This window comes from Pseudophryne corroboree, chromosome 9 (assembly GCF_028390025.1).
Source record: "Pseudophryne corroboree isolate aPseCor3 chromosome 9, aPseCor3.hap2, whole genome shotgun sequence".
NCBI classification, from domain to species: Eukaryota; Metazoa; Chordata; class Amphibia; order Anura; family Myobatrachidae; genus Pseudophryne; species Pseudophryne corroboree.
The window spans coordinates 99330127-99346922 of record NC_086452.1 but is presented as its reverse complement, the minus strand read 5'-3'; the positions used below and the strand labels follow the sequence as shown (position 1 = coordinate 99346922).

Below are 16796 nucleotides of genomic sequence, written 5' to 3'. Positions count from 1 at the left end.
GTCTCGCTCTCCCACGCGCTGGTCGCAGTGTCCCGCGGGCGGGGGGGCAGGTTGGAAGAGCCAGTGATCACCGCTGCTCTGCTTTGCAAAGCAGCCGGTGATCACTGAATAGATGCCGTGCACATGCGCACGGAATCTAAAAACAGCGGGAAGGCAAGTAGGGGGCTGCCCAGCTGCTCGGGGAGTGCTGGGCACGTCCCCAAAATGACAAAAAACCAGTGTCATGCCGTGAGGCCCCACCCCCTCTTCCAGAGGCCACACCCCTTCTTTCTGAGGCCCCAACCCTTTGCGAGGACGGCACGGCAGGTCCCTCTTCGACACATTCAAAAGTTGGGAGGTATGACGTATGATCCATATTAATATATACTCCAGCACTGGAGACACAGGGCCATAGACAATGCACTAGCAGAGGAAATGTGTGAGCTGTAAAACTATACAATTATACTGTTGTCTTTCCTTTGAACTCAGACAGTAATAGATAATATTGTTGCTGTCTCCGGCTAAAGAATGCAGATATAAAAGCTACATTCCAGGGCAGGGCTGAGGTTGTCAAGCCAGCTGAATGTGCTGCTAACTTACACAATGTTCTCCCTGAGGTGGTAGCTGTGACATAGTTTCATCTTTCAGTCTTGTTTGCTGAAGTCTTTCCCCTTAATCCTCACTTCCCTGCTCCGTACAGGACTGTCGTCACTAGTTGGGAAATCCTTATTCCACCTCCGTAGCCTGCAAGGTTCATTACTTCTACTTTAACATTATTATGGGCATACACAAACTTGCAAAATATCTTTTGCGTTACTATATTCATTCTTGTATTCATCACTTTCAGGACTTTTTCAGTACGTTTCCCCTGGGCTCTGGTTTTTAATGCAGAAGTCTGGAAGGTAGAGAGGTGGGGGTGAATGGTGGTGGGGTTTCATGACTTGGCCACACCCCGAAACAAGATTTTTTTTATTTTTTTTTACCATTTTGTCCCCTTTTCCTTTACATTACCTGCTGTTGCCAATGTACAGTAGGAAGAGGTGCAAGGGTGTTATGTAGCCATACTTGTTCCAGGAGGGTATAAGCAGCCCTTTCAGAGGTTCATAGAGGCTCGGAGAAACCCAAATTAAGAGGACCCCTAAACCCTCTTTCAGAAAAAACAAACTTAAAAATGCATTTAAAATTTAAAATTTACTTTCAATGCTTAACTTTATTAAAATGTACAAATAATTAGCAATCCCTTTGCCAGCATGCTGGGGGACGCCCATCGCAGGGCAAGGCCGCCCAGCATGCTGACTACCACGCACCCCCCCCCCTCCCCCTTCAGCAAGCAGAAATTGAGAACGCATCGCAATTTCTACTTGTTAGCAGAAACAGGTTCTGTGTGCTGCCTACGCAGTTCTTCTGAAGTTATAGGCATACTCCAAGAGGACATGACATTATTTATTAATAACAGCTATTTATATACTGCTAGGATATTTCATTGCACTTTACAATTGGGAACAAAACAGTAATAAGCTAAAGCGGGTAATAACAGACAGACAAAGAGGGAAGGGGGCCCTTCTCCTACCTGTGTTGCCAGGCCTCCACTGCTGTGGTCATATTCCCTGGTGGCAATTCCACAGGAGGCCAATGCTGCTAGCTACAGTTACGCTTATGAAGAAGGAGATGACATTATGTTGCGGAATTGATGAGAGCCTGGGAGACGTTGGGAAGAGAAAGCAACGTTGACCATCTCAGACAGCAAGCTGTGCCCAGGGGTGACCGGACATTTGTGTCAGTGCTGTGATTGCTGACAGTGCCGTTTTTGTACTGTGGAATTTTTTCACCTTCTTTTACTGTACATTCCGGTGAGCACAGCCCGAGGCGGCACACTGGACAGCTGTACATCCGTCCATTACAGCATATCTGAAATACAATCCTGACAGCTAGCATGTTATAGCATATTTATGCCCCTTCCTGTGAAAAATGTGGACAGCGCTAATATCTAGAGAGATAAGGAAGTGCATATACATTTTTTTTATAAGTTTGAGATCTAAGTAAAATTAGTCAGACATTTACAGTGTGCTCGCCACACAAAGATACTAACCATACGCCTGTCACTGTATCATTACCATGCCAATCGCCGTTTTTATAGATTGCACTCCTTTTATTCCACATACAGATGTAGCCTTGCTCATCGCGGCTACATCTCAGCGGGATCGCACCTTGGGCCTAATTCTGAGTTGATCGCAGCAGCAAATATTTTAGCAGTTGGGCAAAACCATGTGCACTGCAGGGGGGACAGATATAACATGTGCAGAGAGAGTTAGATTTGGGTGTGGTGTGTTCAAACTGAAATCTAAATTGCAGTGTAAAAATAAAGCAGCCAGTATTTACCCTGCACAGAAACAATATAACCCACCCAAATCTAATTCTCTCTGCAAACGTTATATCTGCCCCCCCTACAGTGCACATGGTTTTGCCCAATTGCTAACAAACTTGCTGCTGCGATCAACTCAGAATTACCCCCCTTGTTAGGCACGACCGCGAGCACGTCTATGGCGGTGGCACACCTTAAACGCGCATTTGCCCTATTCGCATGAATAGGAATGGCTAAATACGCAGCTCGGCACGGCTAGGTGCGGGCGCGCCTAGCCATGCCGAGAGTGCCCGTTTGCCGCAGATGTAGCTATGATGAGCATGGCTACATCTGTAACGGGAGGCTCCCGAAAATTGAGTGGCACTCCCGGCCACCCAGAAGAGTTAGCAAGTCTCCAGGAGCCAGCCAGTTCCTGCCAGCCTGCAGTCTGACGACGCCATTCACTCTGGATAGCATCATCGGAGCCACATCCCCCGCTGTGCAATTCCAGTAAAATTTGCATTGCATTGTATAGCGGGGCGGGGCCACGATGATGCAATTTTGGAAAACACTTTCCCCCCCATATTGGCGCCTATGACTTACCCCGCCTATGACTTAGTCGCGCTCATTTTGGTTTTCAGAATACTTCAACCTGTGTATGTATGTATATATATATATATATATATATATATATACTGTATATGTGTGTGTATATGTGTGTGTATCAGTCATGAAATGTAAAAGGGGCAATGCTTTTTACATTCTGGGCTTAAACAGTGGCTTAGTAAATATACCTCACACAATGAAGAGCCTTCCTTTGACCTTCCCGACACAACTAGAACCTTATGTGATGAACCAGAGATTTAACGTTTTTATTTATTTTGATTCATCAGTCTAGAAGACCTTCGTCCGGTCTTCAGTAGTCCACTCATGGTACATCATGGCCCATGCAAGCCTTTTTTCCTTTGCTGCAGAAAACCTGTAAGATATTAACCCCTTACTTGTTGACTGCAGACTGTCCTTCTTTATGAAAACTATGCAATTTACATTGTCAGTTTTTTCTAACCTAAGCCTTTATTTAAACCTATACAGCTGACTGCTTAGCGCTGTGCCATTTCAGGTTATACACTGAACTTGAATTGCTTATACTTGAATAAAAACTGGAAAAGTTATGGTGTGAAGGTCAGGGGGCCGGGTATCTCTAAGGGTCTTCTTTGATTTGCATTTATTATGCAAGTTGCATTTTTTACATGGCACAGCTGGCCTTACCTCCACTTCTAAACATGCTGTTTGTATTATGTGTTTTGTGCTGTGTGTTTTTCCTGCCACTAATTGCAGTCTGTCTTTAACTGATGATCTATAAATTCTAATAAATGGACCTCTACTTTGTCTTGTTTTACATTAATCCAACTAAATGATTATTTCAAATGAACAGCAATTAAAATACAAAGCCATAGCATTAGCAATTATTACTGACTGGGTTATAGTCAGCCTTGCCAACACTCAGTATCCGTCTTCATGGAAATTGATCAAAAACGTTTGAACCTTATTACAGGTTGAGTCTCCCTTATCCGAAATGCTTGGGACCAGAGGTATTTTGGATTTGGGATTTTTCCGTATTTTGGAATAATTGCATACCATAATGAGATATCATGGTGATGGGACCTAAATCTAAGCACAGAATGCATTTATGTTACATATACACCTTATACACACAGCCTGAAGGTCATTATAGCCAATATTTTTTATAACTTTGTGCATTAAACAGTGTGTCTACATTCACACAATTCATTTATGTTTCATATACACCTTATACACACAGCCTGAAGCTCATTTAATACAATATTTTTAATAACTTTGTGTATTAAACAAAGTTTGTGTACATTGAGCCATCAAAAAACAAAGGTTTCACTATCTCACTCTCACTCAAAAAAGTCCGTATTTCGGAATATTCCGTATTTCGGAATATTTGGATAAGGGATACTCAACCTGTACCTAGCAAATCTTTGGGCATATTCTAGAAATAAATAGAAAAAAAATTAACCCTATAACTAAAGCAACTCTCTACTGCTACCTTACTAATTAAACAAGGATAACAAGAAAAAGGAGACAGTGCTACTTGGTATTGTTATATAGTCAATATAAATATATGTCTATATGTGTACATATCTGCGGTCATAGCAACACACAGTTTTACTTTAATATTAGCAGGCAGTTACTAAAGTCCAAACTTTACTATTACACATTATTATATCTTAACAGCTGAAGTACCCGGTGTTGCCCGGGTTTAAAACTTCAGGTTATTAAATTATCAATGAGTTGGATGTAACTGTCCACAATTAAAAAAATAATGAGCAGCATAGCAGTTCTTCCAACACACCCATGAGGTGACTGTCTAGCGTTTTTTTGTTTTGTTTTTTTTGGAGGGGTCTCGTCAGTGGCCCTGATCTCCAGCTTTCCTTTCGGTTCAGTTTTATAATCACTTTTACATTTCAAGATGGGTTTAAAGTTTTCCTCCTGTTATCAATGGTGCTATTTCAAGGCTTTTGGGTACACAATATTTTTGTCTTTCCACCTCCATTGCTGTCAGTTATTTTAATTCTTTCATTTATGGTTATTTCAGTCATTTATTTCGGGTCTTTGAATCATGGTTATTTCTGTCAGTTATTACAGTTCATTAAAGTTTTCATCCAAATCCATCCAGTGGAAGCCCCAGAACTGGCTCCGTGTCAAAGTTATGTCTGGAATATACCAATGGTAGGTCCAACCAGGACCCCAACTACTTAGTATGTCTTCTAGAACCCAATGTTATCACTCTGTGATGTTTTCATTCAAACCCATCCAGTGGAAGGCCCAGAACAGGCTCACCGGGTCAAAGTTTTGGATGGGGAATACTAAAAGTAGGTCCAACCAGGACCCAAACCCCTTAGTATGTCTTCTGAGCTCCTCTTAACATAACTCTGGAACACACTTTCAGTCTGCAGTGTATTTGGCTCAAACCCAGTTATGTGACCCATTCACACCGACACACAACATAGCTTTTTCCCAGGTCCTTGCCTTGGTGTGAAAGGTGTATCAACATGGGTTGAACCCCTGTTAACTATTCTGGATAGGACCAGGGATTTGTGCCTGAAAGGAACATCACTCACCCACCAGAATGATTTGTGGGCGCCAAAAAATGCTGACTGCAAAACAGCCAAATTAATTTCCAAAATATAGATAGAGACCTATATTATCATTATATTATCATTAGTTAAGAAACTATATAAAACAAGTCAATTATCACAGGCTTCAACCAAACGATAGGACATTCAACAAGAGAATATTGAAATTAAATTGTTTAAATCTAGCGTTATTCAATCCATCTGGGTGTAGATTAACTATTTGGTAGAGCGATATGCCACTTATCTACATAATCATTTGAAATGGTCACATCATACCTATACGTTCTACAACCACACTTTTTAAAATAAGAACTACAGATGTGTCCACATATACTGTACCTATCCTTAAAATGCATCTAATTGTCCCATTAGGTGCTCCATGAAAAATGCAACTAGACCGCGCCATGTAACTTTTCTGCTCAGTATTTTTCATTATTTGCCTCTTTTTTGCATTGCTAATATGTTATACGCATAAGGGCCCTCATTCCGAGTTGATCGCTCGCTAGCTACTTTTAGCAGCCGTGCAAACGCATAGTCGCCGCCCATGGGGGAGTGTATTTTCGCTTTGCAAGAGTGTAAACGCCTGTGCAGCCGAGCGGCACAAAAACATTTTGTACAAAACAAGATCAGCCCTGTAGTTACTTATTCTGTGCGATGATTGCTGCGTCTAAAGTCATGGAATTGACGTCAGATACTCGTCCTGCAAACGCATGGACACGCCTGCGTTTTTCCAAACACTCCCAGAAAACGGTCAGTTGACACCCATAAACGCCCTCTTCCTGTCAATCTCCTTGCGATCGGCTGTGCGAATGGAATCGTCACTAGAAGCAGTGCAAAACAACGATGCTCTTTGTACCCGCACGCCGTGTGTGCGCATTGCGCCCCACACGCATGCGCAGTTTTGCCATTTTTTGAAATGATCGGTACGCAGCGAACATCGGCAGCTAGCGATCAATTCGGAATGACCCCCAAGGTACGCATACCCTGTACACCACTAGTGGATTTGCACACTAAAGCTGTGTGAAAAAGACTCTGGTGGTCATTCCGAGTTGTTCGCTCTGTATTTTTTTCTCGCAACGGAGCGATTAGTCGCTAATGCGCATGCGCAATGTCCGCAGTGCGACTGCGCCAAGTAAATTTGCTATGCAGTTAGGTTTTTTACTCACGGCATTACAAGGTTTTTTCTTCGTTCTGGTGATCGTAATGTGATTGACAGGAAGTGGGTGTTTCTGGGCGGAAACAGGCCGTTTTATGGGTGTGTGTGAAAAAACGCTACCGTTTCTGGGAAAAACGCGGGAGTGGCTGGAGAAACGGAAGAGTGTCTGGGCGAACGCTGGGTGTGTTTGTGACGTCAAACCAGGAACGAAACTGACTGAACTGATCGCAGATGCCGAGTAAGTCTTGAGCTACTCAGAAACTGCTAAGAAGTGTCTATTCGCAATTCTGCTAATCTTTTGTTCGCAATTTTGATAAGCTAAGATTCACTCCCAGTAGGCGGCGGCTTAGCGTGTGCAAAGCTGCTAAAAGCAGCTTGCGAGCGAACAACTCGGAATGACCCCCTCTAATCTTATAAAAGATGCTGATATGAATTAGCTGTGCCATGTGTCCCACCACGCATTATCGCATAAATTAACATTGTTACAATTCTGAAAGAAGTGCAATTACTATGTTCCCAGTACACCACGAGTTTGTTGGTATGCGGCTGCTGTGTGGAAAAATTGCTATGGAAATGAAAAAAAAATGCAAACTTAGCAAACTAGCTATCTGTTGCTCGGCGTCTAAAGCTTGCTATACACTAAACGACTTATTAAACAAATCTGCTGATAACGACCATTTATTACAACAAATTTGTATTATCGTCCAGTGTGTACCCACTAGACCGTTAGCAATGCGCACTCCCGCAGGTCACTAGCGACATTCCCCATCATCTGTACATGCAGCTCAATCTGGCAATGTCCCTAGCGATGACTTGCTGCTGAATGCAGCATGGCCTCACTCCTCCCCCTGCCGCCGCTACGTCACTGCCGACAGATCAGCGGGTGTGCCGGCACCCCTGCCGGATCTGTCAGCACCAATATCGCACTGGGTGCAAATTGTTTAGTGTGTACCCAGCTTTAGTCGTACCAAGGTGGTCATTCCGAGTTGTTCACTCGCTAGCTGTTTTTAGCAGCCGTGCAAACGCTATGCCGCCTCCCACTGGGAGTGTATTTGTAGCTTAGCAGAAGTGTGAACGAAAGGATCACAGAGCGGCAGCAAAGTTTTTTGTGCAGTTTTAGAGTAGCTCAAAACCTACTCAGCGCTTGCGATCACTTCAGACTAATCAGTTCCTGTTTTGACATCATGAACACGCCCTGCGTTCGCCCAGCCACGCCTGCGTTTTTCCTGGCACACCTGCGTTTTTTCTAACACTCCCTGAAAACGGTCAGTTGACACCCAGAAACGCCCTCTTCATGTCAATCACTCTGCGGTCAGCAGTGCGACTGAAAAACTTCGCTAGACCCTGTGTGAAACTACATCGGCCGTTGTAAAAGTACGACGCGCGTGCGCCGCATGCGCAGAAGTGCCTTTTTTTGCCTCATCGCTGCACAGCGAACGAATGCAGCTAGCGATCAACTCGGAATGACCACCCAAGCCTCTTCTGGTATATTGTAGATAAACGCTAGGGTATGAGGGCACAGCTGTTGAATCTTTAGTGTACAAAATGTTTGGGAATGCTGTTTGCTGCAGTCTTATTGAGGGTATTTCAACTATGTTCAGTGAGCAGGGGCTGGCTGGCAACTTTTAGCCTGGGGGGCAATGAAATCAAGTGGCCCCGGCTTCTCTACCAGCATATGGGAATGGCAAAATGGATGTGGCAGATAAAAAACTGCAGGCATGGTTTATCTAATGGGGAAGCAGTTTAAATGTGTTGTGAAATATCTGACAAATCATTATGTCTAAGAACAATACATCGCCTACCAGCCCTGTTCGACAAACAGACACTATTCTAATGACTGATATAAAACATAGGACACATTGGGCCTAAGATGGAGTGGCTGTCACTTCCTTGGAAGCAGCAGTGATAGCGGTGTGTGGTGATGTAGCAGGAGGCGTCTATTACAAGTAGACGCCTCCTACTGCAGTAGTGATCTGACCTGCATCCTAGGACACAGCATCAGATCACTGACTGGCTGCATAGTACCAGTGTACACAGGGTGGGGGCACAGGTGGGACTGCACAGTGTCAGTGGACACAGGTGGGGCTGCATAGTACCAATGTACACAGGGTGGGGGCACAGGTGGGACTGCACGGTGTCAGTGGACACAGGTGGGGCTGCATAGTACCAGTGTGCATGGGGTGGAGTCAGAGGAGGGCTGCACAGTGACATGGTATACAAAGAATACTTGCCTACTTTTGAAAAAGCATTTCAGGGAGAGTGTGAAAGTCACACCTATCAGCGTGGACGTGTAATGCTACATCTGAGAGTCGTGTCATAAATATGACTTACATCCAAATGTAAATGAGCCCCAAAGTTAGTAAGTTTGTTGAAGAAAAGACACCGATATTTTGCAAGATTTGTTTGTGTATTGTGTTTTACAAGAGGTTCCATATACCGTAAGTGGCCATGAGAAACCTTATTTAAAATGCATGTGGCAGTAGGGATCTAGGGGGCAGATGTATTAACCTGGAGAATGCATAAGGAAGTGATAAACCAGTGATAAGTGCAAGGTGATAAACGCACCAGCCAATCAACTCCAATATGCAAATTGACAGTTAAGAGCTGACTGGCTGGTGCGTTTATCACCTTGCACTTATCACCGCTTTATCACTTCCTTATGCTATCTCAGGCTTAATACATCTGCCCCCTTGTGCCTTATAACTAGAGATGAGCGGGTTCGGTTGTACTCGGAATTACTTGAATTTACCCGAACTTCTTATTGGCTCACGGACGTGACGTGTTTTGGTTAGCCAATAAGAAAAATCCAGAAAAAAAGAACTTGCGATAATTCTGGCATTAAGAACCGAGTAAATCGGAACACGCTCATCTCTACTTATAACCAATGCAGGGACATGGCACTGATGCTCCCATTTGAATGTACAGTATGTGTCTCTGATTTATTTTCCCCCCCAAGAATGTAATAGCTACATAATGAGTGTCAGGTGCAATCAAGGAGATTGCTGGACTATTCAGGGAGTCAGGGAGATTGCATCTATTTCAGGGAGTCTCCTGCAGAATGAGGGAGGGTAGACAACTAAGATACAAAGTTGCCATTTTCTTATAGCCTGCTATGGAGGTAGCCATTTTTTGCTAGCCTCTGCTGTTCAGCAGCCAGGCGGGGGGGTTAAATTAAATGTTATAACTCAGAGCAGTCGGACCTCTGTTTGCCTCTCGCAGCCAGGCAGCCCTGGATCACTTAAATTTTACTGGCCCAGGGGGCAGATGGCACCCTGTCCCCCTTGCCAACCAGCCTCTGTCAGTAAGTGTCATCCTTCAGAAAACTTTGTATTATTAAAACCCCACCGAGGCAACTAAAAAATTAGAAATCCCTAGCACCCCTAGGGAGGAGACAGCAGCACAGAGTATATCAGGAGACAGCATAACTCCAGAATTGTTGGAGCAATGTACTCATGAATTGGTACACAAATGCCTTACAATCTGGGAACAAACACTGTGGGGGAAGACACCACTAGCACCCCTAGGGGTGAGGCAGCAGCACTGAGTATTTCAGCAGACAGCATAACTTTGGAATGCCTGCAGCAATTTCCAACAAACTTGGTACACATATGCCTTACACTCTGGGAACAAACACTGTGGGGGAAGACACCCCTAGCACCCCCAGGGGTGGGATAGCAGCACAGACGTCACTGGTCAGCAGACAGCATAACTGTGGAAGGGCTGGAGCAATTTACACAAATTTGGTACACATCTGACTAACAATCTGGGAACAAACTCTGTGGGGGTCAGACACCCCTAGCACCCCTTGCGGTGGGGCAGCAGCACAGAGTATTTCAGGAGAAATCATAACTCCCGAATGCCTGGAACAATTTACAACAAACTTGGTACACATATGACTTGGAATCTGGGAACAATCACTGTGGGGGTAAGACACCCCTAGCACCCCTAGGAGGTGGGGCAGCAGCACAGAGTATTTCAGCAGACAGCATAACTTTATAATGCCTGGAGCAATTTACACCAATATTGCTACACAAATGACTTACACTCTTGGAACAAACACTGTGGGGGTAACACACCTAGCACCCCTAGGGGTGGCCCAGCAGCACAGACTATATAAGGACATGCATGATATGTCAGTGATCACAGGGCTGCATGTGACAGGGACAGTGACATAATGTGAGGAGGGGAATGCAGGTAGCACAAATCCACACACTGAGAGTTATATAGTGGAAGTAGCACGGTCTCCCAGCAGCACAGAGTATATCAGGAGATACATAATGTGCCACGCTATATAAGAAACTGTAAATAAATCGATAATTTCACTGGGGCACTGACATGATGTGAGGAGGGGAATGGAGGCAGCAGGAAGCCACAGACTGACAGTTGTATAGTTGGAAGAGCAGGGTCCCTTGGGGGACCAAAAAGGGGTCCAGCCACTACACAAAGTGCATCAGGGAAGCAAGATATGCCTATATACTAGATCTCCAACCAACGTGAATTAACTAACAACCATCCTTCTAATTTACCATCCTCATCCTGTAGCAAAGCACGGGTATTCAGCTATCTACAATGTTATTTATACTGTGTGTTTAATATTTACATTTATTTTTGTAAACAGACATTCTTAAAATCCCGGGCAACGTTGGGTACACCAGCTAGTTCTTCATAAATATAGGTGCTATATACAGTAAAAAAAATAAAAATTTAAAATAATCTTGTAAATAAAAATTCCCTATCAATATAGAGTTTTGTCTTGAATCATTATTGTTTACATATTTAGCCTATGGATGCACGAGCCTGGAATAGGTTGTGAAATGTCTCCTCCATCCTTTGAGTTGTGATTGACAGTTCTGTCTTCACAGCAAATCTCTACAGACGTCTCCTCAATCTTAGAAGCCTGAATACAGACGTCTCTTCAATATTAGAAGCCTGAAGATTCAACAGCATTGTAGCTGTCAAAAGCCACCACTTTGTCCTTAGTAGGATAAATAACAGAACACTGTAAATAAAGCTACTTTCTATTTTCAAATATACGCAACTAGGAGAATCCTTATTTAATAATTTAAAGTGCCAGTAAGTGTTACTGAGAAAATTAGTTCTTTGGGAACCCCCACTTACCTGAAGCCAAGAAACAGCTTAACCAAATTGTGTTCATTTTCCCTGCAGCAATTCTTCAGGCAATACTAACCCAATGCATATCTGTCCATAGCACTCAGTATGGCTCTATAGTACACAGAGAGCTGTAGGTATGTGGGGGACACACTGTATTTAATTACCAAGTTCTTAGAACAGAGGGTGAAACTATCTATATAGTCTTAATATAAGAATATATGTTTGGTCCTATGTAAGTTAAAAACACTGTGTGCATATGTGCGCAGATTTACCTTTTTAAGTGCTGTTACAGGGCGCCTGCTTGCCCTTGGTGGCATTCCTCGCCAATGGCGCATATGACATTATGATGTCACATAACAGGCGTTGAGAGAGTACTGGTAGCAGAAAGATGACATAAGGGCAGATCATAAGGAGGTGTTTTGCGGCTATCCATATAACGGGGTACCTTTCTACACATAACGTAGAAAAGGGTGACAGAGAGCCTCTTCAGGGTAACAAGGAAGGTGGCAACCAAGGATGGTTGCACCGGTCGCACACACCTTGTTACTGCAATAGGACTCTCTCAGACATCCTCCATTTACAACACAGCATTCATACATTTCCTGTAATAACTCCTAATCACACTGCGTAAAGGTGCATACACATGGTGAGATTTGGGCTATCTTTGATTTTGACTATGCGATATGAACTATGCGATATTGACTATCTGTGCTTTCGGTATTGGCTATGTGCGATTTTGACTAAACTTTGTATTAGATAGTCAAAATTGCCTGCACAGTCAATCTAACCTTGCGATACCGACCCCGCGGAACCACGCATCGGGATTGCATCGGTATCGCAAGGTGGCTAACACCTTGCGATTTGCACTAACTTTCCTTGCGATTTTGATGATATAGTCAAAATTGCAAGGATAAATCTCACCGTGTCTACACACCTGAACATTCATCTGTATGGACAAATAACTCATAAAGGGGCTTCTCATTCCCTTCACCTAAGCCCTGGGAACCACATGCAGGAACAGTGTTTCCCAGGGCAGTGTACAGTACCAGTACTCCCGACTAATCAAGAGTATTGTTTTTAATGGAGCTTTAACGTTCTCTGGAACGGGGCTTGGTTCCGTTAAAGAAACAAAAAAAGTCTTTAATTGGCAGAGTTATGGCTTTAACAAAGACACATCCCAGCTGGTGCGTAAAGGCTGAAAGCGGTGGTTAGATGCCAGTGCTAACACAAACAGGATGTGCAGCGTTCTCAGACCCTGGTGAGACTGGCGCACACTCTAACACAGGAAGCTGCTTATTACAGTGTGCCCTGGATTCAATAACATTTGTAATGCAGTTCTAAAAATAGCAATAAAAGTTTAGTTTGTGGATGCAATCTTGTCTTTTATAATGCTTTGGTAATCTTTTTTTTTCATAATTGTGATAAAATTGATGTTTTTATCACTCTATACAATAAAAGTATAAGGGCTGGCTTTGTATTAAACAAGAGATAAGCAACTGTTACCTATTTGACCTTGTATTTAACTACAAGTTTACAGTCCAATACTTAACATGCTGTTCTCTGTATTTACATGGTTTGTTTTTTTACGTGTGCACTATATATGTTTTAATGTACTTGTACAGATATATTATGTATATTACACATAGCACATATATAATCACAATAAATAATAATAATAATTGAACAATGCAGAAGAGAAAACAGCAGGTAGGAAAATCACATAAATAAACTGCAGTGCAAAGACAATACAAGTCAATGCAATCTACATTACAGAGCGCTATAGTCAAAAGTACATGTACTGTAAATGTACACACTGATTTATACAGAGCTCATGTGCTATGTATATGTCTAATCTTAGGGGAATGCATTATATGCACACATGGTTTTTTAATGACTGAAAAGTCTGATCAATGTCTTGTCAATCAGAGGTAGGTGAGGACTGGAGGTAAATCTGGTTGACTGCAAATCTACACTGTGTGTGATCATTGGTCTAATTGAGCCTTATAGACCATGCTGAGGTCATGTGACCAGTTTGAACTTCTGAACTCCGCCCACCAGAAATCTGTATCCTGTTGTGATTAGCCTTGTTGCAATGGGATTTTTAGCTAAGACCAGTCCATTCAACAGGCATCTTCTGGCTTACCCAGCAGTCAGGTAAAGTTCCATAGTATGTGCAGGAATCATTTCCTGTTCAACATAGATGACTTTCTAGGGACAGCGGGAGATGTTTCATGTGACGTTACTGTGACTGCCACCAGAGAGGGCTGACCCTGTTTGATTAAGGGGACACAACCTAGGTTTCACCTGCACTTCAGCATTAGAGAAACATTTTTTAATATTACTCAGGGCATTAAGGTATAAAATACTCAGGTCATTAGGGAGGTAATCCTGCACATGCTCCTAGTCAAGAAGGTATCATATGGTCATTGAGGAGTTGTTTTTAGAGAAGCTCCAAGAAAAGATCTGCAATCATTATTGTGTGTCATACTTGCTGCATTGGGGCCATCACACGTCCGTTCACAATATGCATTTGTGAAAACATCAGTCTTACTACAACAGATTGTTATTTCCAGGTGCACATTTGCACCTTTTAGATGGATTTGAACCCAATTATAAATGCAACCCATAGTTATGTGACTCCTAATAACACCCACTGTTCATGCTCAGTAAAAATAATATATATATTTTTTAACCCCTCAGGGTGAAGACAACAGTTTCAGCAGTAGTTGGATGTAGCCTATAGAAATGACTGCACTCACGTGACTGCATTTGGTGGCATTACTACTGCATGGACCCCTCAGCTGGTACAGGGACACAGGAATAGCGGACCTCCGGCTCTCGCCATGGAGCAAATAACTGCTTTCTTCCAAGGCATCTATGCCATGATGCTAAATAAACATGAGCAGGGCATTTACAACACCGTCTGCCTAGGAGTACTTCTGGCACTGCCATTACTGGTCCTGTTCATTGCTAGCATTATTTGTTGCCATTGCTGCTGTTGTCGGACCAGAAAAAGTAGCACGATCAAACACCAGCCTAGCAAGAAAAAGAAGAAAAATGAAGAAGAGGATTTCTGGATACCCAGCCCACAAGCCAAGCCCATAATGTTGGAGAAGGTGCCTTCCTTCTCTGTATAGCTGTTAGACTTGGAATATGAAGACACTTGGACCACAATGTCCTTATCTTTTACAGCTCAGCACGCACAGCACTTAGTTGTTCGGAGATGTGTCACTGTCATCATGTGTCTGGAGACTATACAACGGTATTATGCGGCATCTATAGCTTAGCACACAGCAGATCATACAGATGGCACCTTAATATACCAAGTGAACAATGCTGAAACATCAGTCCATAAAATTAATTAAAGCCAGTGCCTTCCCACCATTAAAGAGGACCTTGCACCTTAGAACAAAAAGGAATAGAAACTGTCCAGACTTCTCACCTAGAACTCATAGGTATAGATTTACTAAAGCTTCTGAAAATGAAAAGTAGAGGCATTGCCGATAGCAACCAATCAGATCTTAGCTATAATTTCTTGATTGCATTCTACAAAATGATAGACAGAATCTGGTTGCTATGGGCAACGCCTCCACAGTCTATTTTGGAAGCTTTAGTAAATCTACCCTCTTATAGGTCATAGGTATTTGAAAACTCCTTATGGCCGCAGATGTAATTATTCCTGTAACAGCCAATGCAGCTGCAGAAGGCAGGGCTGGCGATGGATCTAATTTGGAGGCCCAGCTATGGTCTTCTACGCATGTCAGGAGGCTGGGGTATGCTCATTGGAGCCCTGTTTGGGTTTTCGGTTCCACTGTGATAATTATTAAGAATTAGAATAATTATCACAGTGGAGCTTAAAAACCACAAACAATCCCGGCCCCTGTACAGATTTCTCCAAAGCAGCACATACTGTAGATGTGCACTAACGTGCCAAACCGCCAAAATAATGTGGATTATGTCTCTAGTGATATTTTCAATTGAAATAGTTAAAAACCTAATGCATTGAGAATACTACTCTTAAGATCTGCTGTTCAATACAACTACTTTATAGGTAATGGATTATTTTTCAAACAAGTTCCTCCAGTTTTTACCACTTTTATTTCCACTTAAAACAACTTAGAGGAAGTTGTGGTTAGAAAACAGTCTTTTGATAAAATAGAATTCAGGTTCTTCTCAAAGAGTCCAAGAGACATCTACCTAGAATGATATCAGTAAACAGAACACAACCAATGGAGAAGAGTTTCCTTTGAAACTTTAATAAAGTACCGGTAGCAATTAGCACATTACATAACAAAATAAACTGGGGACTTCATGTTTACTGTAACCGTTTGGGTCCGAATGGAGTCATAATTTTGTACAAATCGTTTGTTATACAATCTCACTCTTTGTTTCGTGTTGTAGGCAATCTACAATACGAAACAAAGGGTGATAAGACAGAATGGGGTGATAAGGCAGATTGGTTCAGGTAATATATCTCCAGTTAACTCCAGATAAGTTCCTAGTTGGGCCAACCATTAGCCATTTAATAGCTGCTTAGTGTGGTGGATGTAAGCCTCTATGGGGTCTATGTAATAAGAGCCTTGGAGAGAAGTCAAGTGGACGGCGATAAAGTACCAATCAATCAGCTCCTAAATGCTGTGTTACAGGCTTTGTTTGAAAAAATGCCAGTTAGGAGCTGGTTGGTTGGTGCTATATCGCTGTCTGCTTTATCGCTCTCAAACGCTTAGTACATAGACCCAATGTCTTGCCCTTGACAATCTGAATTATGCAGATGCACAGGCGTGCGCAGAGACTGACTGACGGGTGCCGCTCTGGACTTCCCCCCCTCCACGGCATTATAGTGTTCTCTCACCTCCCCTGTCCTGGATATAGACTGCTCACCTGGTCCGCTCACCTGGGCCGCCCAGATGAGCAGTTTATATCCAGGACAGGGGAGGTGAGAGAACACTATAATGCCGTGGAGGGGGGGAAGTCCGGAGCGGCACCCGCCAGTCAGTCTCTGCGCACGCCTGTGTGCAGATGATTGAAAGGAAACTCTTCTTTC

The 16796-nt window shown here is 43.1% G+C and overlaps 1 protein-coding gene across 2 annotated transcripts in view; it reads left to right on the top strand.

Moving 5' to 3' along the window:
- Positions 1-16520, top strand: part of KIAA0040 (KIAA0040 ortholog) — a 62671-nt gene extending 46151 nt beyond the window's left edge. The window contains exons 1-2 of one of the 2 annotated variants that reach the window (XM_063938720.1): positions 181-337; positions 14453-16520. In XM_063938720.1, the coding sequence (XP_063794790.1) occupies positions 14596-14889 (294 nt within the window). In that variant the 5' untranslated portion in view covers positions 181-337; positions 14453-14595 and the 3' untranslated portion in view covers positions 14890-16520. Of the gene's footprint in view, positions 1-180; positions 338-14452 lie in introns of those variants that run through there. The other variant, XM_063938719.1, reaches the window with a different exon arrangement.
- The last annotated feature ends 276 nt before the right edge of the window (positions 16521-16796 follow it).